This window comes from Harpia harpyja, chromosome 12, assembly GCF_026419915.1.
Source record: "Harpia harpyja isolate bHarHar1 chromosome 12, bHarHar1 primary haplotype, whole genome shotgun sequence".
NCBI lineage: Eukaryota > Metazoa > Chordata > Aves > Accipitriformes > Accipitridae > Harpia > Harpia harpyja.
This window is the reverse complement of record NC_068951.1, coordinates 3,864,003-3,889,915: the sequence shown is the minus strand read 5'-3', so window position 1 is coordinate 3,889,915 and position 25,913 is coordinate 3,864,003. Positions and strand designations below refer to the sequence as shown.

The following is a 25,913-nucleotide window of genomic DNA, read 5'->3' as shown; positions in this document are numbered from 1 at the left end:
ATGGCAATTTATAAAGCTCTAGTTGTAACTACCCGAGGACAAGTTAATAGATTATGCCATTTGATTCCTCTGACTTCTTGGCACAGCTGTTTGGTATATAAATCCTCACAGTAGTGAACAGTTAGTTTCCAAATCCTTAATGTGCTGTACTAGGCAAAAAGTTTATAGAATGATGTTAAGGAAAGAAAAAATTTAATGAGACACTAAAATTGATGTGCTTGCTTGCCACATGGTGTAGTCTTGCAGGTGAATCCAAAAGCAGGAAAACAGACAGAATTGAGTATTTGGGGGGAGCAGGGGAGGGGTCTGTTGGTGTTGTAAAGGCTCCGGTTATCCTACAAGGGAATCTGTCCTTTCTTACCATCAGAATAAGGCATTGACAGCTGTCAGAAGGTATAGTATAGAGGGTATATTTGCAGTACTTAATAGTTTAGGAGGTGACAAATTGATTAAAAGGTGAAACTTAAAAAAAAAAAAAAAATCTTCTGAGACTTAAACACTCTACCTTTGAGAAGCCATAGTTGCTGGACAGTTTCTAGTATTGTTCAGTACCATCCACAGCAACCTTGGCTTTCTGATCTAGCTCCCAAAAGAAGGAAAATATTAATTTTCAAATATATAAACAATAGGCATCTCAGCACAACCTGAGGTTGTCTCCTATCAACTATATAATCTTTATATTCTAGATTAATAAACACTTCAGCCTTGGAGTTTATTAGTCCAAAATATATTTATTACCTCATAAAATTCAAACCCCCTCCAGTTATCATCTAATTAAACTGCAGTACTGTGCATGCTATCTTTGGGGATGTATTAATAATGAAATTATCTTGTGAAACAGTAATTACATACTTTGTGCATTCTTTTCCATACTTTTTTTTTTTTCAGAGTCTATGTGATGAGTGGGGCACACAGTGCTCCATTGTTTTGAGCTCCTCCAAACTCTGTAAGTATCCAAGGATAAGCAGATTTTTTTTTTTTTCCTCTTAGTAAAAGAGGGAGAAAAGTTTGTGCTTTTTTGTACTTGGGAAAGAGAAGGACCAATACCACTAGGCTAGGAACAGTTATGAAACATGACTGTGCAAGTAATTTTAGCTCATGTTTTCTCCTCACTCTTTGAGGAGATTACTCACAGGAATAAAACCTACTTACGGGATCTTTTTTGTAAGGCAGTTCTTACCGCAGTTGCCCAAAAGTGAAGACGACCACTTTATTTGCAAGAGAATATTCATTTGTGGGACTTCACTGGTGGTGTAGATTTGAAAAAGGGAAAATAGTCTTAAAACCTTCCTCAGGAGAGAGATTTACATGCTTTTTTTTTTCAGTGGTGAGTGTACTATATTCTAATTTATATATGTATTCAGGTTGTCCTCCCATCTTCTCCTAATACACTGGATGATTGTGTATTGACAAGATTTCTTTTGCTCATTTTTTTTTCACTTACTACAGAATAAGGTATTCTGAATCCTGGCTAGTGTGCACTTCCCCTACAATGAAGGAAGCACAAGAGGCAAAACAGTTTGCACCATACCTTCCATGTATTTTTTTAAGTAGCTTACCTCTCTAGTTCAAGTACATCTGTTGAGCAATAATATGAGCATGTGATTCTTGTTGAAATAGGCTTCTGCTCTACCTGACAGAAGTGGGGTTTTATTCTCTGTTGTAGTTGCAGATGCTGTAATCCAGAAATTTGTGTTTTCGGGATCTGTATGTAGTGGAATGTCCTGCTCTATGGCTGCCGTGTTGTCTTGTCATTTGTATGGCCTTTTAGTTGTTGCACTGCAATTACTCTGGCTATGCAGATATGTGCGTTTAGAGGAAGGGCACTTCCCATCAGTTTCTTCACTGAATCTTTTAGGTTTTTCTGGCACAAGAAGTGTTTTGCCTTCTCCCTAGTTTTCTGCTCTACAAGTTCTACAAGGTCTGCAGCCTTATTGGAATTACATTGCAAAGTTACACTTTTGTGAAACATGCTAATATTCAGACCATATGCGGTACTTAACAAACACCAATCAATCTTCCAGAAAGTTATTTATTTAAAGACCTTTTTTGACTAAGCGTGCTAGAACTTTTGATACATGGACAAATAGAACCCAGTTTTTTACTGGTCAGATCATAGAATTCTATTTTTTTTAAATATGATATTAAGTAGTGGTCATTCGCTTCATACAAAGGGATTTGATTCAACTTCCAGCTAGAACGCCATCTCTACTCCTACACTGCAGTTGCAGCTTAATGCTTTACTTGCATTTTGCAGTCATTCTGGGGCCAAGTTTTCAAGTCTTCCACATTTGGACTCTTTTCTATTTCATTGTAGAATCCTGCAAGACTTCTGTGAACAGAGAGGCCCATTGTGTTTGAAAGCAGATAGCATTTCTAGTACCTAATGCCTTCTTAACCTCGTTGGTTTTGAGGATTTAAGTAATAAGAGTGACTCAAAGCTTCAGCTTCCTGAGCATATGAAAGCTTAGGACTTCAGAGGAACAATGGACATCTTACTAAGCCATTGTTACAGTACTTTCCTTTCTGACCTAGTGATGGGTAGTCAGTCCTTTCTGAGACAAATATGAGTGAATTAGCCAACAAAGACAATAACATAGGTACAGTTACTACTTTCTGGCTTGTTATTGTAAAGCTTTACTTTCACACTGTGTTGTATACATGACTTCCAGGAAGTTGCAAAACAAGGCACACGAGATATTCTGATTTCTGTGTTTCCAATACATTCCAATAAGATACTATTTGCTTTATCCAGTAATTTTCATAGGCAAGCAATCAGTGATTTAAATCGGACTGTTTACATGGATGAGTTTTATTCTTTGAAAATAAAGAATGCATGACAAGCTTCTGTATTTTAGTGAATAGATTTTTGCAAACTACAAAATAAAATGTAATTATTGTATGACACACATGTATTACAAAATCTCAAATTAATTTATCAGTCTAATGTCAAGGAATTTACCTTTTGAGACTGAACAGTCTTGTGCTCATTGTCTTAGTAAAAATGGTGTCTGATACCACTTGGCCAGATGGAACAAAACATTCTTTCCATTGTATTAAATAGCAAACATCTGCAAAGAATAATTGTATTTATGAGATATTGCTCAAAAACTTTTTTTTTTTTAATTGCTCAGGATTTATTACTGGTTTGACAAAACCTGCTGATTTCAAAACTTTTGGCAGTCTAATGTTTATTGTGGCTATTGATGAAAAAGGTAGTCTGTGTGTCCACAAAATGGCAGAATGGTTCAAGGTTGTGTCTTGCCTATGCTGTCACACTAAATTGTTTGTCATTGGTGTCTAATTTGCAGACTTTAAAATTAGACACCTTTCTAATGTTTTTTTCCTTATGTGAATAAATTCACTACAGAATACTTGCGGAGAAAGAGATGCTTGTTGTCAAGCAATTATATCAGATGAAACATACAGAAGGGTAATATAGTCTGAAAATACTTTAGCTGATTTACAAGCATGAAATCTGAAGATGAATTCTGGGAATTTAGGGAAGAGAAAAGACAGTTTTGTGGTTTTCTTAATATTTTTCCTTCTTGTCCTGTGTATTTTGCAGTAATTGTTTTGAGTCTGTAAGTTCTCAGCTTATGAAAAACATCATGGCTGAAGGTATACAGATGAAGACATTAAAGCTCTTGCCCACTTATGGCAATTACTCTGGAGACAAAAAGAAGACAGTCGTTATAAGCTACCTGTAAATTCTGGTTCACAAAACAGATAAGGAGCCAGAGATACTTCTGAACTTGCAAATGAAATTTATTCTCAATGTGATGGTTGAGCTCATTATCTGCTGCTCTTTCTAAATGTAAAGTAAGGAGTGAAATGCCCATATATTCTATATATAACAGCTGACATGTTTTCTGCATTCCTGTGTTTGCCTAAAAAGTCATGGATAATCAACTTAATTTGATGTGCAAAATATAATGCATGGATGAATTCTGGTACATATCACTTGCCACGTCTGTGCTGTTACAAGAGGCAAAAACTTCCAGAAAAGAAACAGCAGTGAAAATCTTCCTGATGATTTTCTCATCAGTTTTTCTCCAAGGATGTGTCTGTAGGCAGATTCTACAGACAGTGTTTGGTTTTCCCCCCCCTGAATGGCTGGTTCTGTATGTGTCAGTTATTTTCTCACGGTCTTTCTTGGTGTATTAGAAATCAAACCTACCTTATCACTTCAGATGTTCAGTCCCTATAATCTTAACTAGGAAAAGCTAACGTGAAACATTTACTTTTCAGGCTTTTTTATTACTTAAATGTATGTTTAAAATAATTTTTAAAAATCCCCACATCTATTACAATTAACTCCCTATGTTATTACTGTTGTGAAGCAGAACAGGCAGGAACCAGCAGCAGACAGATGTGACTGTAACAGAGGTTAGTGTTTTATAAGTAATAGCCTGGGTGTAATGAGACTTATGGTCTTAATTAACTCTTAGAATGTTTTTAACACAACTGAAGTAAATAAGTTTAAAATCTAATTTACTTGTCCTAACCCTATCAGTTTACTTTTTGCCTTGCTTTTTTTGGATGACAAAACCCAAAGTTTTTCTTATTTTTAGAGAATTTCTCACAGAATAGAGTATCTATAGTTCTAGCAAAAAGGGAAATTTGTATGAGTGAAAAGGATGAGTGGTAATCCTGACTGGGTGGAAAAAAAAAAATCAGTCTATGAGGTTAGATTTAGTTCTATATTAGTCTATTGCTTTCTTGGAAATCCATACTTTTGCCAGAATATCCATCAGCATTATGTAGACTGACAAAATTTGGTCCTGGTATTTCAGATAGTTGGTGTATCCTTTTGCTGGAAAGAAACAGCTGGATATTTTCTGTCATAATGTGACCAATCCACCTCTGTTGTTGTCATTTTAATTGCTGTGGCTGTTTTTTTACGTCCTCTACAGAAGGTCTTTGTAGTGACAAGCAAACAGTTTACGCTTCATAAGCAAACATAAAGAATGCTGCTGCTAATTGAAGAGGGAGTAATGCAGTTATGATTCCATCAACATTTAAGTTACATTGTTAAAGGACACGTTGTGGTTGTGTTTATGTTGCCACATAAAATTTTATTCAGGGGGAATTTGGTGGGGAAGATTTTTATAACAGAAAAGACTAATTCGAGGATTAGGGGGAAAGGAGGGAGAGAGAGAAGTTAAATTTTTCCAACCCACGTATACAGTATTAAAGATCAGCATTTTATTACTCCGATTATTTATTATAACTCTTACTTAATTGCTGTCTTGTGGAGTAGCTTGTCTATGAAAATTGAAAGACTGTCACAGCCTCAGAAAAGCTCACCCTGAAGAACTGTAGTCAGTGTTTCATGTTGAAGAGGACTCTTCGAAAGTCACCAGTTTCCCAAAGGAAGGAAATTGTAATTCAGTAATTTATTCTTTTGGGTCTGCCTGTCTGCTCCCCCCCTCTAGATATTCCACATGTTGCATCTGTAGACCTCCCAGCTCCTTAACGTCTGAAGGACCTTGTTTTAAACCTTCCTTTTTTCATAAATTACATTTCCATGGAATATTTGGCTGTGGATTAATAGTTTTACAGTTACATGCCCAAAGTAGTTTCCTTTTAATGCTTTTTTTTTTTTTTTCTACTTACATCTCTTTTCTCAGGTGACTAAATATTTGAAGCCTCATTTTGAATAGTCTTGGGAGGGCCAAAGGTGCTTCCTTTTCCAGTTCACTAGCTAGCTTGTCAGGTTTTAGAAGATACAACTTTTTAGCATCTAAACAGGGAAATCGCAGCTATTTACATGAGAAGAATCATAGAGATGACAGGGCTTCCCCACCGAAAACACTCTCTGTGTAATTGCTGAAGACATTCCAAGCCACTCCAACGAAGTGTACTGTCTGCCAGTCATTATGCTCTTCTTGGAAGACCATCTGTTGCACTTCAAATATGTAAAGGTCTGCTATAGTTTATTGCACCAAACAAATCAGTTTCTTTGTCTGACATGCTGTACCTTGTGAATGTGGACTAAAGGGAGTTTAAGTTGCGAAGTGCAGGATATTCTCTTTTGTTGCACTATAAATAAAAGGTACTTATTCATCTCAAATTTCAGAAGACAAACATACTGATTAAACTAATTTCCATGCTTTTGAGTAATTTCAATTTATCTGGCAATAAATTGTTAACAACAACAGCAAAATCTGAAATACATTTTCTTTTAACTCAGCCAGAAGCACATTGTAAGATTTTTGCTTCTGGTGAATGAACCTTTCCATTGTAGTGGTATCCAGATTTGATATACACTGACATTTGAATTAAAATTATCTTCTTTTAACTAAATTCTTTGATTAGCTTATTTTTATCTGAAACTAGTACTTCAAAGAAACTTTCAGCGGTGGAAAATAGAGTCAGCAGCTAGAAATACTAGAACCTTTCTTCTGATAAGCATGCGTCCTTTACAAGGATGTAATGCTTGGTTGTACAGTATTTATATGAGTTAACTAGGATCCTTTCCATGAGTAAAAGGTGCAAGATCAGGCATTAAATGATGATTTGTTTTGTTTTTCCTGCTGCAGATGTAAAGAGTATGTACAGTCATTCATCTCAGATTGGAGAAAATAAGCATTGTATTTTCACAGCAGAAAAGTTCTGTTCAGAGGTTTCCAACCAGAGAAATCCGTAACAATTTCTGTCTGATTAGGGAGTGGTCCTATCTTTTTCCCTTCTCCTTACTGCATAGCAGCTAATGTTCTGGTCAGAAGTAATAATATGTTAGATCTTGAATGTCAGTAGCCCCAGAGATTCTGACAAGACTATTCATGTGCATTCATACGTCTTAACCAAAGCTGACACTAAAGAGAGCAAGAATTCTCATATTCCTCTTTTTATTGCCATCCATTAAACTCAAATCTTCTCTTAGAGACCTCTGCTAAAAATGACATATTCACCATTTGAAAAAAGCATCCTTGCAAAATCTAAACAAAGCAGCTGAACATCAATACGGCATAGAGCAGAGTCTCCTGTGAAAACGCTCAGTGCAAATCTAAATTATGTTTTACACCACAATTATGGACACCTTACAAACGCTGTAAGATAAATACTAATGGGAAATAAACAGTCCCCCTAATCTTATCTCCTATGGGGGCTTTGCTATTGTCATTTTTAATTAAAAAGTAAGTGGTCTTCTCATTTCTTGAAACTATATGGCATGTCCTTACAGGAATACTTGGATTCCAGTAACTTGAGCTAGTTGTTTTCCGAAAAACACACACTGTGTAAATATTCTGCTATACCTTTTATTCTGGACATATTTGTATACATACTTGTAGTATGGTGTACAGTATGTATTTGGGTAACTTTGCCGTGATCTGATCATATTGTTAAAGCTGGATAAACATTTCTTTACAGAAATTATATTTTTAATCTTCTTTTAAAAATTGTTTGGTAGTAGTGACTAATGCAGACTAGGTGGCTCTGGGCATCTAGCCATTTTTAGGTAGTTTAATTTGTTAAAAATGATCTTTCTTCCCACCCAAATCCCCTTGAAACCATTTGGAGAAGAGAACTGTTGAACAGTTGCCAATAGTAAGTCCTGCTGAGACCTCTGTATCCTCCTGATAGAACTGTCGGTGCCAACTGGAGACTGACTGGCATGAGTTTGAACTTTATACTGCTTGATATATTTGCTTCACGTGGACCAATTACAATAATTACCACCTCTGTAGCTGAAGTTTAAGCATTCAGTCTGCACTTCATACCTCAGGTTGTTGGCAACACTTTCAACCCTATAATCTCAATTTTCTTTGAACTAATTAAGTAGAAAACAAATACTTTGAAAAATTAGGAGATAGTCTGAATGGAAATCAAAGGCTAATGTCATTCTTTTTCATGTTGCTATTGTTCTTAAGCTGCATTTCTTTCTTTTAGTCTCTACTTCTAAAAGGTAGCATCTTTTAAGGTTGTCTACAGAGATTCACTAGGAGATGCTGTAGTTCATTGACTTTTTATATTCAACAGTGGAGTATCTTTTAATGTGAATGAAAAAGCAATATAAAGTCCTACTTTTTTTTTGATATTTTTCAAAATATAATTATTCCTTTCAAACTATATACTTTTGACTAAAGGGGAAAATCATCCATTTCTTACTACTTTTGGCTAGATGTTTCAGTGTGACTATGTGAGAGTGTAAGGATGTAACACCAGGACGAGGGACTAGCGTTAACCGCCCAGTTCCTAACAATTCCATTGGTTTAGATCTGGTGCAACGGGGATCATCTCACCCCCGCCCCCGCTACTGTTGTCTTTCCAAAAGACTAGTTAATTTTTAAATTGGATCAGTAGCATTTTTTTTTAACTGGTAAATTTATATTACACAAAGGTGAACCTAAGATCAAGCAGAAACTTACTTGGCTGTATCTTTCCTAATATAATGCACTGCACAGTGTATATACTAAAATTTATATTAAAATTTCTTCATGCAGTTTCCCTCTAGGGAGAGGAAGAGGGAAGGAAAAGGCTACATGTGACAGATGCTAATTATGCAGCTTAATGCACTTCTGGAAGTTGCAGAGATGAGAACTATATGAGAACCTATCTAAGAAATAGAAAGCATGTTTCCAATAGCATTTTTTCCACAATGTTTTGTGGTTTGTTTTTTTTTTTAATCTGCCTCCTCCCCATTTTTTAAGGAGGCTTTATTTCCCAAATAGCACGTACCGTATGCAAAGGGCAAGCTATGTCTTAAGTCCAAAATTTGCCAAACATGGGTATGACAGTTATCCTGTGTCTTACTGTTATTTGGTGCTGTACATGTAATTGGGAAAGCTGGTGGCTTGTAGGTTCTGTAATTCACATACAAAGCAGGAAGGGAATGACTTAAAAAACCCTTCTAGTTGTGTTAGTTTTCTTTCTTCTTTTGTCAATATTTTCTTAATTCTTTATCCTGTATTTATGTTTACTGGAAAAATTATATTCTGCATATGACTGTGCTGGGGTCCTATGTAAGTATTTATTGTGACTAATATGCAAGTACTAATGAACCAGATCTCAAAATGCGTTTTACAAATAAGTAAACTGAGACACAGAAGCTGGGTTCCTCAAAACTGTGAAGTGAATCAATGCCAAAACCAGTGTTAGACGCTAGATTAATCCTCTCTTCCAGACGTTGAGCTGTGCTGTTTCAGGCAAAAGAAATGGATTCCCAGCTAGTGAAAATTTGGTGTCATCCTGAAATCAATGGGGACATGCAAGAGTACATTTGCGGTGCACCAAGCCCACACTGAGTCATCATACTGGACTTCCGTTCCCTCTACCAAATCCCAGTTTTACCAAGGGATACTTTTTCCTCTTAGAGGGAAAACCATGCCAGTCCTTGTGTACTAATGCCAAATGCTGCTTTCTTTTATTTCCTTCAAAGCATTGGATTTTTCCTTCAGGAGGTGCGACTTAATAACATCTCTCTGCGCAGTGAGATAATTGCTGTAACGACCAAAGCGGCGTGCTGAAACTTTGGAGGGCCTTCACGTGCCCCTCGGCACCCACGGCAGCACGGAGGAGCGGGTTCTGAGCGCCGTCGCAGAGCGAATCCTCCTTGCGCCGCGGTCCTTGTCTGCAGTCACCACGGAGAAAACCATCTGTTCCACTTGGAAGGGGGTTTGGTTCCACGCGCCCTCCCCCCGCATCCCAGCTCCGTCCCCAGCTGCCGTGTTTTGATGAGCAGTGAGGGAATGAATCTCCTGTGTTAAAAATACTCTGGTTCTATTTAGATAAAAAGAAGAATCTTGCTTGCCTACACTGACATACAAAAATAGCCTTAGTGTGAGTAAATCTTCAAAGTTTCTCTTGGTGAAAATATCTAGCCTCACTTTTTTTTTTTAACTTATCACATAAATTTATTTATAGAGTATCCTTCTTTCCTCCTACTCTATCAAGACATTTGCAGAAGGTTGCTGCTCGTCTTGTTCCTGAGTCCTGAAATAATTTGCAGGGCCTTTGAAACATCATCATGTTGCATAGTTGTGATGCAATGTGCTGCTGTTGCATGAACGTATCGTATTTTAATGCGAATGTCATGTTAGCTGAGATTCAAGTCTTTCTTTTACTTTAGGCACTTTACACCGGTTTGTATTTTCACTTTAACGTTGCAGTCAAAAAATTCTGTATATAGTGACTTAAAATTTTACATTCTCCATGCAAACCATTGCATAGAAAATTAATATGTAATATGAGAGGATTAACAGGATGCATATACTTTCCAAATATCTCTTAAAAATAGCTTTCACTGTCACTGTAGCATCTTAATTCTGAATAATCTCCAAGTCCTCCTGCAAATCTGTGCATATAGTAACGGAGAAACCACCTACTTCATCCTCACAAACTGCACGATATGTATCTGTACGTGAAAAAAATTGGATTTTGGAGTACAGTTCTGCTCCAGCAGATACGATGCCTGTGTGACTAGCGAAAGCATTAATGCTTGCATTAAATATTAACGCAAGCTTTCCGAATACTCGCCTATCTTTTTAAAAAGGCTCCGATAGCCTTAGTACGGAATTTGCTCCGCGGTGCAAAGGGCCAAGAGGGTATTGAGCGCAGGTGAGCGATTTCTCTGCTGGTGGGACGGTCTGTGCCCGGACTTTGGCCCCAGGCTGCCCAGCAGTGGTGGGTGCATGAGAAACGCCTCCTGTACAGCCCCGAGGTGATGCCCACGAGCGGATGGGAGCCACGACGGCCCCCGGCGCGGGGGCATTAGGGGGGCAGCGAGCCCCCCGGGGCCCGGCGGCCACGGGCCTTGGCGGGGGGCGGGAGGCGGGACTCGAACAGGCGGCCCCGCTGCCGCTGCGCCCAAACCTGCGGCGCAGCCCGCCGCGCCACGGCCCGGCGCGGCCGCTAGATGGCGGCCTCCCAACGAGGAAGGCGGGCGGCTCTCCAGCGCCCAGGACGCGCCTGGCGGCCGCGCCGCGCCGCTGCAGCCTCCTTCCCCCAGCAGCGACGGCGGCCATCGCTGTGCAGGCGCACGTGACGGCGCGCCGGCCAATGAGCGCGCGGCAGGGGGGCCCCGACTCTCGTCCCTGTGGCCGCCATTAAAGAAAAAGGGGCTCGGAATTAAACGGGAGAAGAATCCTCCCTCCCCCCCCTCCCCGCTCCGGCCGCGACGCGACATGGGGGAGACTCGCTGAGGGGGAGCTGGCTGACCAGGATGCCGCGGCCGGGCAGCCGCCGACAGAGGCACCGCTGAGGGGAAGCGAGGAGGAGACCCGCCGGCGGGGGTTTCGGGGCAACGACTCCGCCAGCAACGGCAGCGGCCGCCGCGTCCCTCTGTCTCGGCGCAGCGGCGGCGGCGGCGGGGCCGGGAATTGTGGGGCTCCGACCCCTTCCCCCGCGGCCCTTCCGGCTGAGGAGAGGCCGGGGCTCGGCCGCCGCCTCCCCGCCCTCCCGAGGAGACCTCGGGGAGGGGGCCCTCCGCCCACTGCCCCCCGCGGGGACGCCGCAGCGGGGCGGCGCGGCGCGGAGCGGAGCCTTCCCGCGGCAACCGCCGGCTCGCCGGCCCTCCCGGAGACCCCTCACCTGAGGAGAGCGGGGGCCCCCGCCTCGCCGGGGGGGTCTCGGGGCTCGCTCCCCTCCCCCCGCAGAAGAGACCGCTCCGTTTGAAGACTATCATTTTATATTTTTCTCGCCGCCCCCTTTTTTCCCTTGGGTTTTTTTTTTTCTTTCTTTTTTTTTTTTCTTTTTTTTTTTAAGGGACCGGCCCAGCTGCGAGGCTGGTCCCTCCCCGCTTCACCTCCCCCCCCCCCCGCCCCCAGCTCGAAGGGGTCTTGCGGGGTTTGGCGCGGTGGAGGGGGCCCTCCCTGCCCCGGATCCCCCCCCCTTCCTCCGGCTCTCGGCGGTAACTTGGCGGGGTCCGGGCTCCCCTGAAGAGACCCGCCCAGCTGTGTGGACTTTGTGGGGCTCCCTCGGCCCCGGAGGACAGCTGGGGGTGGCGAGCCTCCCTGAAGAGACTCTGCGATTTACCCCTTCCTCCTCCCCCGAAAGGACTGGGGATCGGCCTCTGGGAGACTCCTCCATCCTTCCCCGAAGAGACTTCGAGGGTCACCCGCAATTTCCTCCTTCCACCCCTCTCCCCTCTCCCTCCTTTCCCCACGGAAGGATTTTTAGCCAACGGAGGATATTTTGGTTTCGCCCTGTCTGCGAAGAGTATTTCGTTTTGGGGAGGGGGGCTTTCCACAGGGGAATTTAGTCCCTCGCTGGGCTGCTAAGGAGACTTTTGCGGCCTTTCTCTCTCAAGGAATACCTTCCCCCCTCCCCTGCCCCCCGCAGATGTGGTTTTGGGGTACACCCCAGGAAATTTTTCTTGTCCTGCCTTTACGAATTCTTCAGACTCGCTTTGCTTCTGGCCCCTGAAGTTTGTTTTTATGATTTTAAATTTTAATTTATTTGGAATATTTTTGGAGCAGGGGAGAAGAATCTGACCCCCCCCACACCCTGTTGCCCTCGGACTCCGAAGAGACGAGCCTGGATTTTTCTCTCTCCCACAGCCAATCCTTCCCAGTCATTCCACAATTTGCCCCTTTCTCATCTGATGACTAAAGAAACAGGAGGAAGAGGAGGGAGGTTTCTGGATTAATTGCCCCCACTGGATTATTTATTTTATCCTACTTCTCTTGCTTGGCATCTGAGAAGAGAGGAAGGAGGGATGTCAACTGATTTTTACCCCTAGCCCCCCTGGATTAATTACCCCATTTTTATTCTCTTGTTGGATCAATTACCCCTTCACCTTACCTCCTCTCCCTCCCCTCCTTATGCGAATGAGAAGACAAGAGGAACAGGGAGGATTTTGATCTTAATCTCCCGTCGTTGGATTACTTACCACCTCCCTCTTTCTGTTCTCCCCTTCCACGGTGGCTTTACCCCCCCGTTTGATATCCAGAAGAGAAAACGTTCCGAGTTTCTCTTAAAAAAAATTTTTTTTTTAAATTTTTTTTAATATATTTTTTTACCCCCCTCTCTGATACCACTCTCCTCCTGGGTTATTTATCCTGCCACTATTTCGCGTGCGTGTGTGTCTGTATGTAAATCCCTTATTTAATTGTATTATTATTTGTGCGTGTGCATAGTCCCCCCTCCCCCCTTTCCCTCTCGGTGTCTGTCTCTCTCTCTCTCTCTCTCTGTGTCTGTCTCTTTCTTTCTTGTCGGAGGCTGTGGGATAATGGCGTGTGGGTTGTGGCTGTGAGGATGAGTTCCTGCTTCGTGCCGAACGGGGCCAGCCTGGAGGATTGCCATTCCAACCTCTTCTGCCTGGTAAGTGTCGGCCACCGGCACACACACGCACGACAGACATAGAGTGAAAGAGAGAGGAGGTTTGGGGGAGGGGAGGAAGGGGTAGTGGAAGCAAAGCAGCCATTTTTAGCATAGCTTCTGTTGGATGAGTCCTCAGAGTAGGCCCTGCCTGGAGCCAGCCAACTCTCCCATGCCCCTGTGGTTCCCCCTCCATCGCTGTCTGTCTAGCCTTGCCCCTCCCTCCGCTTTCTTCCTGGATAGTATCCTCCCTGCAACTTGCCTTTTCCTTCGCTTTCCTTGCCTGCAACTTTTCCTTCTTTCTCCGTATCTTCCTATCTCTGCTTCTGAACGTGATGTTTCTCGCAGGAGGTAAGGAGATCTGCTGCTCCTTCTTCTTTCAGCCCCAAATCTCGGGGAACTTTCTCTTTTCTCTTCCCCACTCGTGACATCCCAGACAAATCTGAGCTGAAACCTCCCTTCTTCCTTGTTGTTTAAAGTGATCTCTTTTGCTGCCTGTTTTTATTCTGGAGGTCTGCTTTTGATGATGCACTCCTGTGAAGCGGTGGTATCTTATGTTTTGTTGTGCACCATTTTGTAGCCTTTTTTTTTAACCCAAGTATGAAATCGTACAAATTGTTGATTTTGGTAGCTCCCAAAGTAAATTTGATTTAACTGGACAGTGATGCAATTTTTGGTGGCTGTGCTGAGCTGTTTCATCTGCTTTTTAATGCAAATGAGCTAATCTTAGCTGACTGCCTGATATTTGTTCTTCTAGAGATTGTTATAAGTAAAAACCTGTGCCAAGCTGTGGTACTAATATTTTTGGATGGAGGGGAATCTGGACAGCCTGAACATGTCTGCAGCCTGCATTAGGCCTGCAGCTCTGTATTAGCAGTGCATTTTTAAATCTTGAAGTCTTTCTAAAGTATCAACTGTTGCAGACTCCCTACCTTTCGTCTAAATTGCTTCTCCTCCTGAACGTAGGAAGGCTGCCATGTTAGGTTTAAATGTTGGAGTAATCTTTTGTGTGTTGTCATCTTGGGAAGAAAAAAAAAAAATAGTGACTTCCTAGCAAATGCCAGCCCACCTTGATCTCCCTTTTAAAAGACAACCCAGGGGCAATGCCTCCCCTACGTGCCTTGAGGTGACTGTGCTCAAGTGAAAAAACTTGGTGCTAAAACTTGGTATGGTATTGCATTGTAGATAATCCAGGAATTGTCTATTTTCCATTACCTACAGTAGTAACTCTTTTACTTTATAAAGTCAAACAAATTTTTGCCTAGAAGGGGATTTAGTGGATCATAATCAATGTGGATGCAAGTCTGATATATAATTTAATGACAAAACCAGGGTTGAAATTCTTGAAATGTGGTGTGAGAGATGAAAAGTGTGATAGCTCTTGGTAAAATAAGTGTACTTGAGAGGCTTCCTGTGTGAGACATAGAGGATTTCTTACAATGGAGAAACTTGTGAAATTTTCCAAAGTAGTAGATGACTGGAAGAATGTATGCTTGAGTTAGATTTACTATATTACCTATTTCCTTAGAGTAATCTGGGATTGAAAAGGTAGTGTATGCATAAGTAAGCAAAAAGGATGTTCTTTTTGTTGCTAAGGCAAGTGTTTAGTAGATTGGACAGTTGCAGCCTGGAAATAATTACATTATTTGCTCATCTTTCACTTTTATTTTAAATCAAATCTGACTTTTCTCTCTGTAATCTTAAAGCTGCAGTGAAAATGAACAGCTCTTGCTTTACTGCAGTTATTAAAGGAGATTTTAAACAGGGTGCCCGATTATTTCCAGTTTGTCTTCTAAGGTACACAAAACTTAGAAGTATGGTTTCTGTTAAATTTTGTTGGATTAATTCTTCCTTTCTTCCTTCCACCTGCCTCTTCCTGTGCCATCATCTTGTTGTAGCAGGATGTTTCTGTTAGGGATGTACCTACCCCAGTGTCTGACAGTTGTTCTTTTCCTTCCCTTAGGCTGATCTAACTGGGATTAAATGGAAGCGATATGTATGGCAGGGTCCAACATCTGCCCCAATTCTCTTTCCGGTCACGGAAGAGGACCCTATTTTGAGCAGTTTCAGTCGCTGTCTGAAGGCGGATGTTCTCAGTGTTTGGCGCCGAGACCAGAGACCTGGACGCAGGGAGCTATGGATATTTTGGTGGGGTGATGACCCTAACTTTGCTGACCTTATTCATCATGATCTCTCAGGTAGGAGGAAATTAATACCTTCTTTTGGTCAGTGGAAGGATTGCTGTTACTCAGGGCTGTCTTCTGCCAGCCCTTAGAAAATCTGTACTAGATGGACTGTTGTCTATAGATAAGATAAAGTTATTGCTATAACCTACACCAAATTATTACGGCAGCGGAGTGATCGAACAGCTACTGTCTGTGTTTAGGTCATCTTGGACTGCTAGATTTTCAAGAAACAAGTTTTTGCTCCCCACTTGTTTCTTTTGAAAAAAAACGAGCCTATGAATTTTGGCAGCTTCTTCACAAGAAAGCTGCGCCTAAAGCTGTGCCTATGATTCAGAAGTGATGTCTTAAATGTGTTTTGATAAGATCCCTTTTGTTGGGCAATTAGAACTTTCAAATTCAAATAGTAAAGCCCATTTTATTATGTAATAAGAATTGTAGAGATCTGGGCAACTCTTGAACCGTATGGAGCTGTTTTGATTGGAAGTTGAATCATCTGTAAGAAGCCCTCAAAAAAAGGCATCTGAAACTAGCTTGCTGTTTTTGTGTAAGAATCTCTAAACCTTGTATTTTTAGGATTTCTCTCTCCCCCTTCCCCAGTGCTCTGAACCTGCACCTGCTGTCCAACTTGGACTTTTGAAAGACCGACAGTATTTATATTTCTCAATAATGTTGTACTTCAAATTTGGCACCTTGTTTTGAAAATGTTTACTTGTTGATCTCAGTTCCTGAAGTAGATGGCTTTCCAATTGCTTCTCAGTAAGGTGACAAAGTTAGGTTTAAAAACCTTGCCTGTGTAAGTCTAGTGGTGAGACTATACTAACTCTAGGGGGGGAAAAAAAAAAAGTCACATCACTCCAATTTCCTTTCAAATAGTGTACAGTATTCAGATTACTGAAGTGTAAAATGAGACCAAGGTTTGGTGACCTGGTAACCAGAAATTGTTAATACTGTCTGTGTTTGTGGATAAGCTGAAGAACAAATATGGGTTTGAAGTGCCACGGAGGAAGTTGACTTGAAACAATTTAATAATGTGTGGAATTTTCGTACAAAAATAATATGATCTGAAAAATAATTGATGCACTGAAATTATGTTTATTTCTTTGAATAATTGACTTCAAAGATTGAGATGTTGCTTGTATTCCTGTCTGTCCTGGAACTAGAAACTTTGCATCTTAAGTGGCACTTATACTGTACGTTGCTTGATATTTTATTGCATTTAAGGCTTCCTTATTTTGCCCTATGAATAACCTCCGTCTTGAACTTCAGGGAACATCCTTTGTATGACTGAGATGTAATTTAGACTTAGACTAAATGCTGGTTTTGGCCTGGGCCTGCCCTGAGCAAAGACCAACACTTGTGTGAAAGTATCTATGTAAATTTTGTATGCTGTTGGCTGGTGGGATTAAAATGAGACAAATGTTACTATTTTTGAGTGGAAGATCAAATAAAAGTTAAGCCATTTGGGGAGTGCATTTCTGCACTACCTGGCCATCAAAATTATTTGTTTGAGCAACTTTCTTTGCATTCTCTCTTTAATGTATCTACTAGTGATTTAGTATATAGGCACCTTCTAAAAATAGTGGTGTTTTGTAGCTGAACTTTTAGATCAGTGTGTATTTATGCTTTTACGGAATTACACTTTTGCGCAGGTAGATAAGCACGTATCATCCTAGGTACTTAACAACTCTTAACCTCTCTTAGGGTATAAGGGAGAGATAGTAGAGGATTAGAGTCTCCCAGCCATGTCTTTGCAATTGTTTTGGGTATTTTCTTTGTTTGGGTCACCTGTGGATGTCTGCGCTTCAGTGGAGCTATTCCACATGTCTTGCTGTTAGATATTTTTCTACATAAAAGCTTATCACTCATGAGACTGTTACATCATCTACACATAGACGTAGGTATCTGACATCTTGGTTTTTGCAGGCATGTTTTTGTTGCCTTTTAATTAAAAGGAGACAAAAAAATTTCTTGGAATGTGTTAGTCCGCTTGGCTTTTCTGACCTGAAGTTGATAAAGATATTAATCAGCTAGATTGTGGAGGAGATGGCTGAGGAGTGCCTGCACCGGCACTTTTTCCCATTAGACAAAATCTTAATGTGAACCTCATACAAGAAAGAATTATGGCTGAACCCAAACAATGTTATCTGACCTTTGTCATAGACCTAATGGATTTTTTTCATTGGTGGACAATTTCTCCTAGTAATTCACATTGCCCTGTTCTCCCAATGATTGCTTGTTACATTTTCAATGGGAAAGATAAATTACTTCCTAGCAGAGGCTTGTTACCTGCAAAATTGATTGGAAATTGTTTGCTGCTGAAGGTTAAGGTGCTGCCTCATTTAGAACTTTTCTACTCAGTAGGTGAAGAATTGTCCTGAAGAATGGGGTGAGGGAGGAAGAGGGGGGCTAAGAGCAGTCTGTTGCTGCTAGCCTGTCCTTTATTGCCTACGGTCAGACTTCTCTTGGGGAAGTGGGCCTTGAAAGGGCTGTAATTAGAAATATACCAGAGCAATGTTAATAACTTTTGATTCTGGCTTCCTTTGGTATGAAACTGTGCCTGTTAAGGAGAGGTCAGTGTTTTGTACAGTTTTTGACTTCTTTTGGTGATTTGTAGTTTCAGTGAACAATGGACGTTCAGTGTCTGGAACACATCTTGGTTATCAACCCTCAGGGATTTGAAATATGGCAGCCTTCAAGAATCCTTTTGTCCCCTTCCCAAGATCACTTCAAAAGGGAATGTACAGTTTTGTGGGTGTACATCTATGCATATCAGATTAAAAAAATAAACCATATCTCCCTCTATTCAGCCTGTACATTCTAGAAGTTCATTCTTTGCCCTGGAGATGTGTTTGAATGCCTGCTACTGGCTATATCTGAATTCTTGTATCAAGCCTTGGATAACTGTCTTGTTGATGGTCAGGGATTGTTGTTGCCTGGGGGCATGTCAAAAGGAGACTTGTTCAGAGATGCTGATTGATCAGTAATATTGACTTTGCTCTTATAATTTTTTTTTTTTCCGACCCTAGGAAGCTACTTACTGTATGTAATACCAAAAAACCATAAGTCTATTTCTACCCCAACATAGCTAGAGGCAGGCAGAAGTTAGTGAAATGTTATTTTATCCTCCAACAACCTCAAAGGTTATGTTTTTGTTGTGACAGTGAGGCTTGATTATAGTAATTCCTGCAACTCAAACCTTAAAGTAGGACATCTCTTCAAATTTCGGAAGGCAATGGTCTCTCACTGGTCTGATCAGCAGTTATTTTATCAGATAGGTTCTTTCTTATTTTAAAGTGGTTACCTATACACTTGGATTTTTTTTTTTTTTTTTTTAAATTGGCAGTAGATGGTTTCAAACCTGAGAACAGTTGGGTATGAATTATGTACAAGATGTAGTCCCAAGGAAATGGTTACAATTTGATTAATGCATGGATAGGGGAATGCTTCTATATGGCTTTGACCTTCAGATTGCATCTTTTAAATGGTGAGCTATAAGATGCGTCTTTTTTGTCCTGGTGTCTATTAAATCTTGTTAATTTATTTTAAAAATTAAAGAGTTTTCCTTCTACCTGTCATATATCAAGTTAATCAGTTTTTGTTTGCTGAGCAGTATTCCTCATGCTTCTGCATGGGATAAATGTATAAAAATAATGCTAGTCTTAGTTCCTAGCTTGGCTTGTAAGAGGGTTTGAAAGAATAAGGAGAAAGATCTGTATATTGCTGCTTGTCTGTTGATACTGTATGGTAAAAACAGCAACAGTCATGGCAGCAGAGACTTCTGTGTGTTGTGTAGTTCTTGATACATGTGCATTATAGATCAAATCCTTGTCTCCAAACAAATCTGTGAATTGGTTGGTTTGTGCTGATGTCAGCATTGAGCGTCTCATTACTTTTAATACAATGGAAACCAGAGCATGAGCCAGTTATCATACTGAGGGTTCTGCAAAAAAGCCTACCAGCTGAAAGTAGTTGGCAAACTGAGCTTTGAAAATAGTTCGGCTAGTGGCTTGCATTTTTTTTTTTAATAACATTTGCTTCCTAAGACCATTTAACTCCTACAAAAAAAAAAAAAAAAGGATGCTTTCTTAAAAATTTTGTGCTTAATGTCAGTAGGGTGAGCTTAAGTAACTTGTCTGTGGTGGATATGTATGTTTCTGTGTGTGTAATAAGAAGGCATTACGAATGTTCCTTACTGTGTGGTGCATTGATGTCTTAGCATTTCTTTAGTCCTCCATGTTAGAGATGTGTCTGCTTAAGCAAAACCACTGATAATCATTACGCAAAAATTACTGAAGCAGTCTTTGTAAAACTTCTGTGACTTGGTGTAAGTACCAGCTTGAAGGTGAAGTTTAACTTTTTTCCTTTTTTCTTTTCTCCTGACCAATATGCATGTGAAATATCTGTGGAGTAAGGTAAAAGATACTTTGTCACAGTGAATGAGGATTTTGCATCCTATTATGTTGGTTGGTTGTACAATGTCACATGCATAATGTACCTGTATAAATAAGAGCAATGACTCCATGGGCACTAAGGGTAAGATTTAACAATATAAGTAAAATTTATCTGCATATGGTATTACTCAAAGACAGTGTGGAGGAGGATATTGGAACATTTAGCTAGAAAGTTTTTCAGCTTTTCTTTTCTTGTGGCCGTGCAGACCACACCAGCCAAACTTACGCCCAAAAAATAGTGAAGGAAAGCTGTTACCTTATTATCCTTATAAACAGGCATAGCTACACACTTACAAAAAGGTCATACTTTTAAATTTTTAATATTTACAAAAATATTCTGCTGGGTAGAGAAAGCATAAAAACCATATATGTGATGCTGGTAAAGGGCTAGCAGTATAAAAGCTAACTTGTAATGGTGCTGAATATTTTGAGTATGGCATTTTGGACAGTAGCTTATGTTTTGGCTTCCTTCTCAGTTGATGAAATTTTCCAACTAGTTTGGATATCTAGAGTCTTAAATCTAGAATCTTTTCAGTGAATGTAGATAACAGATACAACTCTACTAGAAACAAACTTAAGTTGTCTGTCTTGGATTTGTAAATTGGTATTTTTGAATTGTATTCAGTCCCTTTTTTGTGCAAGATCTGTTGTTTCTTGCTTATTTTGTAAGGGATATAGGCCCTTAATATTATTTTTCAGTAAACTGGGTAATTCTTGCTTTGAGCAATTTTAAATTCCAATACTTTAAGATTAAATAAAAATCTGGTTTTTAAATAGAAAACTTTACTTGAAATGTTTCTGTCATATTATTACAATATTGTATACAGCAGCAATTTCATACTATTTTGCTTATTATACTTCCCTTGTAATCTGAAGCTTATATAGGAATTTTGATTGTATAAATCAGTTTTGCATCAGTCTATTTCTATAACTGGCATGCTGTCAAATGATGACAGAAAGGAAGCCTGTGAAGGTAAGTAGTATTTTTAAAAGACAGGTCTCAGTCACGATACTAAGGAATGGTTTTTTCCTCTGTAATTGAAGTAATTGGGGGGTGTGGGGGAGGAAATTGTAGTCCAAAGTGGAGGCTTGACTGTAATTTGTTTCTTTGCATAGTTTATTTTAGAGGTTCATTGAGCATTAGGAAGATATTTTTAATGGTATGGTAAACATATTCAGCCTTTTCAAGAATTGATGCTTATTGGTGTTTTGCTGATGTGACCAGCTATATGTTAAAAGGAGGAAGGGGGAAAATCCACATTCTTTAAAAGTCTTCCTGAAAATGTCATTTTTAATACTGTATATTTATCTGTTGCAATATAGATTAAGTTCAAAATTGGTTTTCTTGCAAAAAACATAAATTAAGCAAAGATCTGTTTATTTGTTAGCAATCATTGATTAATAAATTTGGCTAAAGATCTGTGGGTAACAAATAGGGTTTAAAACATCTGACTTGAATTAAAGGGAAAGGTCTAAAGATACTGCTTTTTCAGGATTCACTATAAATTGCAAGGCTCTTGTATTCTGAGCATGCTTCCAAACTCCTGCCTCACAGTATGCTTGTCCAAGAGCACTGGAAAGACAGAAGGGCATAATCAGTAAAAATGAACTTTACTGTTTCAGGCGAACTATATGAAGAATGTAAAGTAGAACATAAAAGTACTGAAAGCAAATAGCCTCCTACAACTGTTTCATTAAAATTGGATGGTGGTAGTATCAAGGAGGTGGTGACTGAGAAAGTTTGTTCTTTGTGTAGTATGAAAATTGCTTTTTCCTGGCTATTGTTTCCATTAATTCTTAATTTCCTGATATTTTTTTAGCTTCATTTAAGGAAAACTCACTGCCTAATATGTGGTATAAAGAGAGAGGGAACTAAATTCATTATAGTGGGATGATATGTGTATAACTTGCTTAATGGATTGACATAAAAGTGTGTCGCAGAGGAGTTGAGTGGTTTGGACAGCTAAGAGAACTAATAAAAAATAAAATATTTGTAACCTTCAGGTTGCCAGAGCACTTTTGTGGATAACACTTGTCTGAAGTGAAATTGTGGCTTAACACCTTCTTAAAATGAGTCAGCAACTTATTTTGGTTTGTTATCACCATCACATTGAACATTTGAAGTTATTGTGTTTAAGAAAGATTAGAAGACAAAAGTGCCTCTTTTCCCCCTCCCTTTTTAAAAATGGTTTACTTTGTACAATTTCTATTAAATAGGAGGACTTTTCTCATGTTGAGAGACAACAATTTGAAAGAAGAAGAAAAGTAGTTGGGAGATGTGAGCAGATGTCATGTTTCTTTCTCCTTCCATCCTCCACTCTAAAAAAAGGGGGGAGGGGGGGAGTGACTAAATAGACTTCAGAAAGACGCAGAACACTTACTGCTATTTTTTTTGCATGAATTTGAATAATGTTCAGAAATGAGGGTATCTTTAACTGTCATCTTATTTAACCTTCCCTTTCTATAGCAAGATGCACTTCAGCTTGAACAGGTGGTCTTATTTTGGGTACCAGACATTCTTCCTGACCAGCAGGCATCCTTACAGCATGCTGTCTTTTTAAATATTAGAGTTTTAATTGTAATATCCATCTAATGCCTTACGCTTTCCCCACGTAATATGCTCATCTAAGAGCGCTCTGTTTCAGCAATAAACTAAGACAGCTAGGAGAGCTCTTAAGAATTACAATCTTGTGGCAAGTTCTTACATGTAAACTTTCGTTTGTAACTTGGTTGTCAGCATAACTATTAATGTTAAATGAAATACCTAGCACTTTGTAGTGTGTTCAGAAAATCGAAACCTCTCCTTTGTGTCCATGGTATGACCATCAAAATACAAGCCTTGAATTACACTTCAGTATCTGCAATTTCAGCATCTTTCTTCTCATTGATACACTAATACGTCAAAACAAAATTAGGCATAAAGGCTGGAAATAGCTCTTTCTATTTCCTCTTATAATAGGTAATTGATGCAGGGGATGCATTCTTGGAATGATTTTTTTTAAATTACAAGAGCCATATAGAAACCAACTATTTACACCATTTCAAAGGTTAGAGTTTATTATGCAGTTAAAGTCCAATATCATTAAGCTTTGTAGTTAATGTTTGCTCTATTGAGCTGCTTGTTTGCCACCAGTTGAGCAGTATGTGCTGAACAGCAAAGCTGTCTGTAGGATAGGGCTGCTCATTTGTGTATGTCTATAAATCTCTGAGCTGGGGAAAAAAATGTGTCCTCTTGTCACAAACATTTTATACCCTTTGACTTTGGACCTCTGTTGCTTTTTGTTACAAGCTTCTTGTTCAATGTTTCTTTAGTGAGTTACTGTATTATCTTGTAGCTTTATGGTTTTTAAAAACAAGCTTTTGCTGAACTTCAAAACTGGAATAGGGTGGTGGGGTGGGAAACTCATGGTCAGGTCTCTTATTTAGGAAATGTGGTTCCTTGCTTTTCCTTGTCTTTACCAGAAAATTACTTCATGTAATGATTCATCTGTAATGATGCACATCTCCTCATTTATAAATTATGTGGCAGGTCTGTTTACTCTTATTCTGTCTCTCAGAGAAGGATACTGGGAGTAATTTTCTTTTAACTTGCAGTACTGATCTTGAGTGGAAATGTACTTTTACTTGTGTGGCATTTAGCAAGATACAAATATGGCCGCCATGTTCTGGTTGCAATAGTATCTTGAAATTCCTTTCTCTGTCATCTTTGTTTTAAACCTTTAGTGTAATAGTCTGTAAGGCTTTTTTTCTAAATAAACTCTTTGGTGTCTGGTTTTCTACACGCTCTCTAATTTAAGGATATTGAGACTTTAGTTAATACTATTGCAACCTTTTAAGCTTGTAACTGGCTTCCAGATAAAGGTGAAGGGGCTTTTTTCAAAGGGGGATTTAAAATGCAAGGACTTGGCTGTATTACTGAGGTTTTCTGACCATTGAGCAAACCAGTGGAAAGCTATTTGAACCAAAATCCTCTGCGAAGGAGAGATGAACAGACAGGTCGCTATTGTAAGACCTGTTGTATGGAACTAAACCTGAACCCAAGCCTTGCAACTTGGAGGTGTGCAGAGAAGGCATGAGGGGCAATGAATGTGAGAGATGAGCAACCTGTTTTAACTTTGAGTGGAGGTTGGAGCAGATGACCTCCACAGGTCCCTTTCAACCTAAATTATTGCATGAATATCCAGAGACTGAAGTAAAAATATGTCGTCTTATCTATGTCAGACAATCTTCTAGTCTCTGCTGCTACTTGCAGTATAAAAGCAATGGCATTGTAAGAATAACTATGCTAGGTTAGTCCACGGAGACCAGTAGCAGATCCTTAGAGAATATATGTAAAACACAATATACAAGGAATTGTAGGCATAAAGATAAGACCTGATTGCCAGTAATTTAAGGACAAGATCTTGAGTTTTCTTATATTATCCTCCATATTAGTGTGTTGCTGGGAATGAATGATATCACATATATACTGAGAGATACTACAGGAACTTTCAAATGTCCCCCATTTTACTTGTGTAATGTAATTGTAATGCCATTGTAATTCTTTGGACTAGCGCATATACTTCTAGGGCCCATAAACTATGTTCAAACACTGATTACAAGTCAGAGTGGTTGAAGAGATTACAGCTTCTTGTAATGAATCTTGCTTTCCAATTTGGCAAATCAGCTTGGCTTGTGTAAGTTGGATTCCATGACTCTGATTTGTGGGGCACGTAAGATCTCAGTGTTTCACTTCAGAATCCTATCAGTATGAACTGGGCTTTGTCTTTCTGCTTGCTGTTTTTCTCTTCTGTTCTATGTATAGATCAGAAAGCAGAACTAGCCTGCTTAAATATCTTTCTTTTTGATTTTGAATTAAAAAGAAAAATGGCAGTTGTGAGAGTCTTCTGGGGAGAATCAGGTTGCTCTTACCAGTATTCTGAATCTGGGTATTTTCCCCCTGCCCCCTTCCTCTAGCAAATAGTTGAACATTGAGGGTCAGTTGCTCAATGATATTTGTGCCCAGCTTTCCTCAGTCAATGGTAGCTAAAGATGCTAGGATATATTGAAAGTTTGGCTTTGGGCAATTTATTTTTAAGCATAATTGTCAACTAACTCTTCAGGGTAAGTAGTTCAGACTACCCAAAACATGAGCCACCTTGCAGACAGATCAGTATACAGTGATCTTGCAGGCTGAAATATATAACCTACTGGTGCTAGTTGTTTCCTTTTGTGAACAAATAGCTGTTGAATCTTTTTTTCTTGTGGGAGACGAGATATTTTTATAGCTGATTACTTTTAGCTGTTGTACTATTATAAAGTGAGTAGAGTTATTATCTGAATGTTACAGGCTTTTTTTGGTTGCATGGTATGCTGTGAATGTCTTAAAAGCTTGTGGGAGAGAAAAGGATATTGTGATATGTGCATGAAATAATAGGATAGAATTCAATGCTAATTTATTTTTTTTCCTTTGCCTTGTAGAAGAGGAAGATGGTGTTTGGGAGAATGGACTTTCTTATGAATGTCGAACTCTACTTTTCAAAGCTGTTCACAACCTGTTGGAGAGGTGTTTAATGAATCGGAATTTTGTACGCATTGGGAAATGGTTTGTCAAGCCTTATGAGAAAGATGAAAAACCTATAAACAAAAGGTAGGATGTCTTATTTTGCTTTATTGAAGAAGCTACAGGGTTTATTTAAGCTTCATGCTAGAATAAACATTTAATTAAGAGCACTCTTTATAGTTTGTTTGGGAACCTGGATCTCTGATCTTTCTTGGTTTTGTGCCTTTTTGGAGTTCTTCAAAACTTCCTTATGGTGAAAGGAAGTAATACTAAAGGTAGTAGGCAGTCTCTTCTGTACTTGTACTCGTATACAGACCATGGACAATAGGGATGCTGGAAAAGAAGCTAGTCTTCTGGAAAGGAGAAGAGATACCTGCTCTTCTGTGGGAAGAGATACCTGCTCTTTGGACTTGCCAGTATAGTGTCTAGGACTAATTCTGATTGTAAATACTAAGACTCACTCTTTGAGAA

General features: G+C 39.6%; 1 protein-coding gene and 1 long non-coding RNA gene across 7 annotated transcripts in view; both read left to right on the top strand.

Annotated features, from left to right (window-relative positions):
* LOC128149565 (uncharacterized) overlaps nt 1-10,465 on the top strand; it is a 31,668-nt gene extending 21,203 nt beyond the window's left edge. For 4 of the 6 annotated variants that reach the window (XR_008237676.1, XR_008237678.1, XR_008237681.1 and 1 more), the window contains exon 4: nt 9,386-10,465. This is a non-coding gene — a long non-coding RNA (uncharacterized LOC128149565). Of the gene's footprint in view, nt 1-888; nt 947-9,130 lie in introns of all 6 variants that reach the window. The other 2 variants (XR_008237677.1, XR_008237679.1) reach the window with 2 other exon arrangements.
* A 1,266-nt stretch (nt 10,466-11,731) lies between these two features.
* MED13 (mediator complex subunit 13) overlaps nt 11,732-25,913 on the top strand; it is a 59,914-nt gene continuing 45,732 nt past the window's right edge. Inside the window, exons 1-3 of the mRNA XM_052802963.1 lie at nt 11,732-13,266; nt 15,227-15,461; nt 25,361-25,529. Coding sequence (XP_052658923.1) covers nt 13,201-13,266; nt 15,227-15,461; nt 25,361-25,529 — 470 coding nt within the window. The 5' untranslated portion in view covers nt 11,732-13,200. The remainder of the gene's footprint in view (nt 13,267-15,226; nt 15,462-25,360; nt 25,530-25,913) is intronic.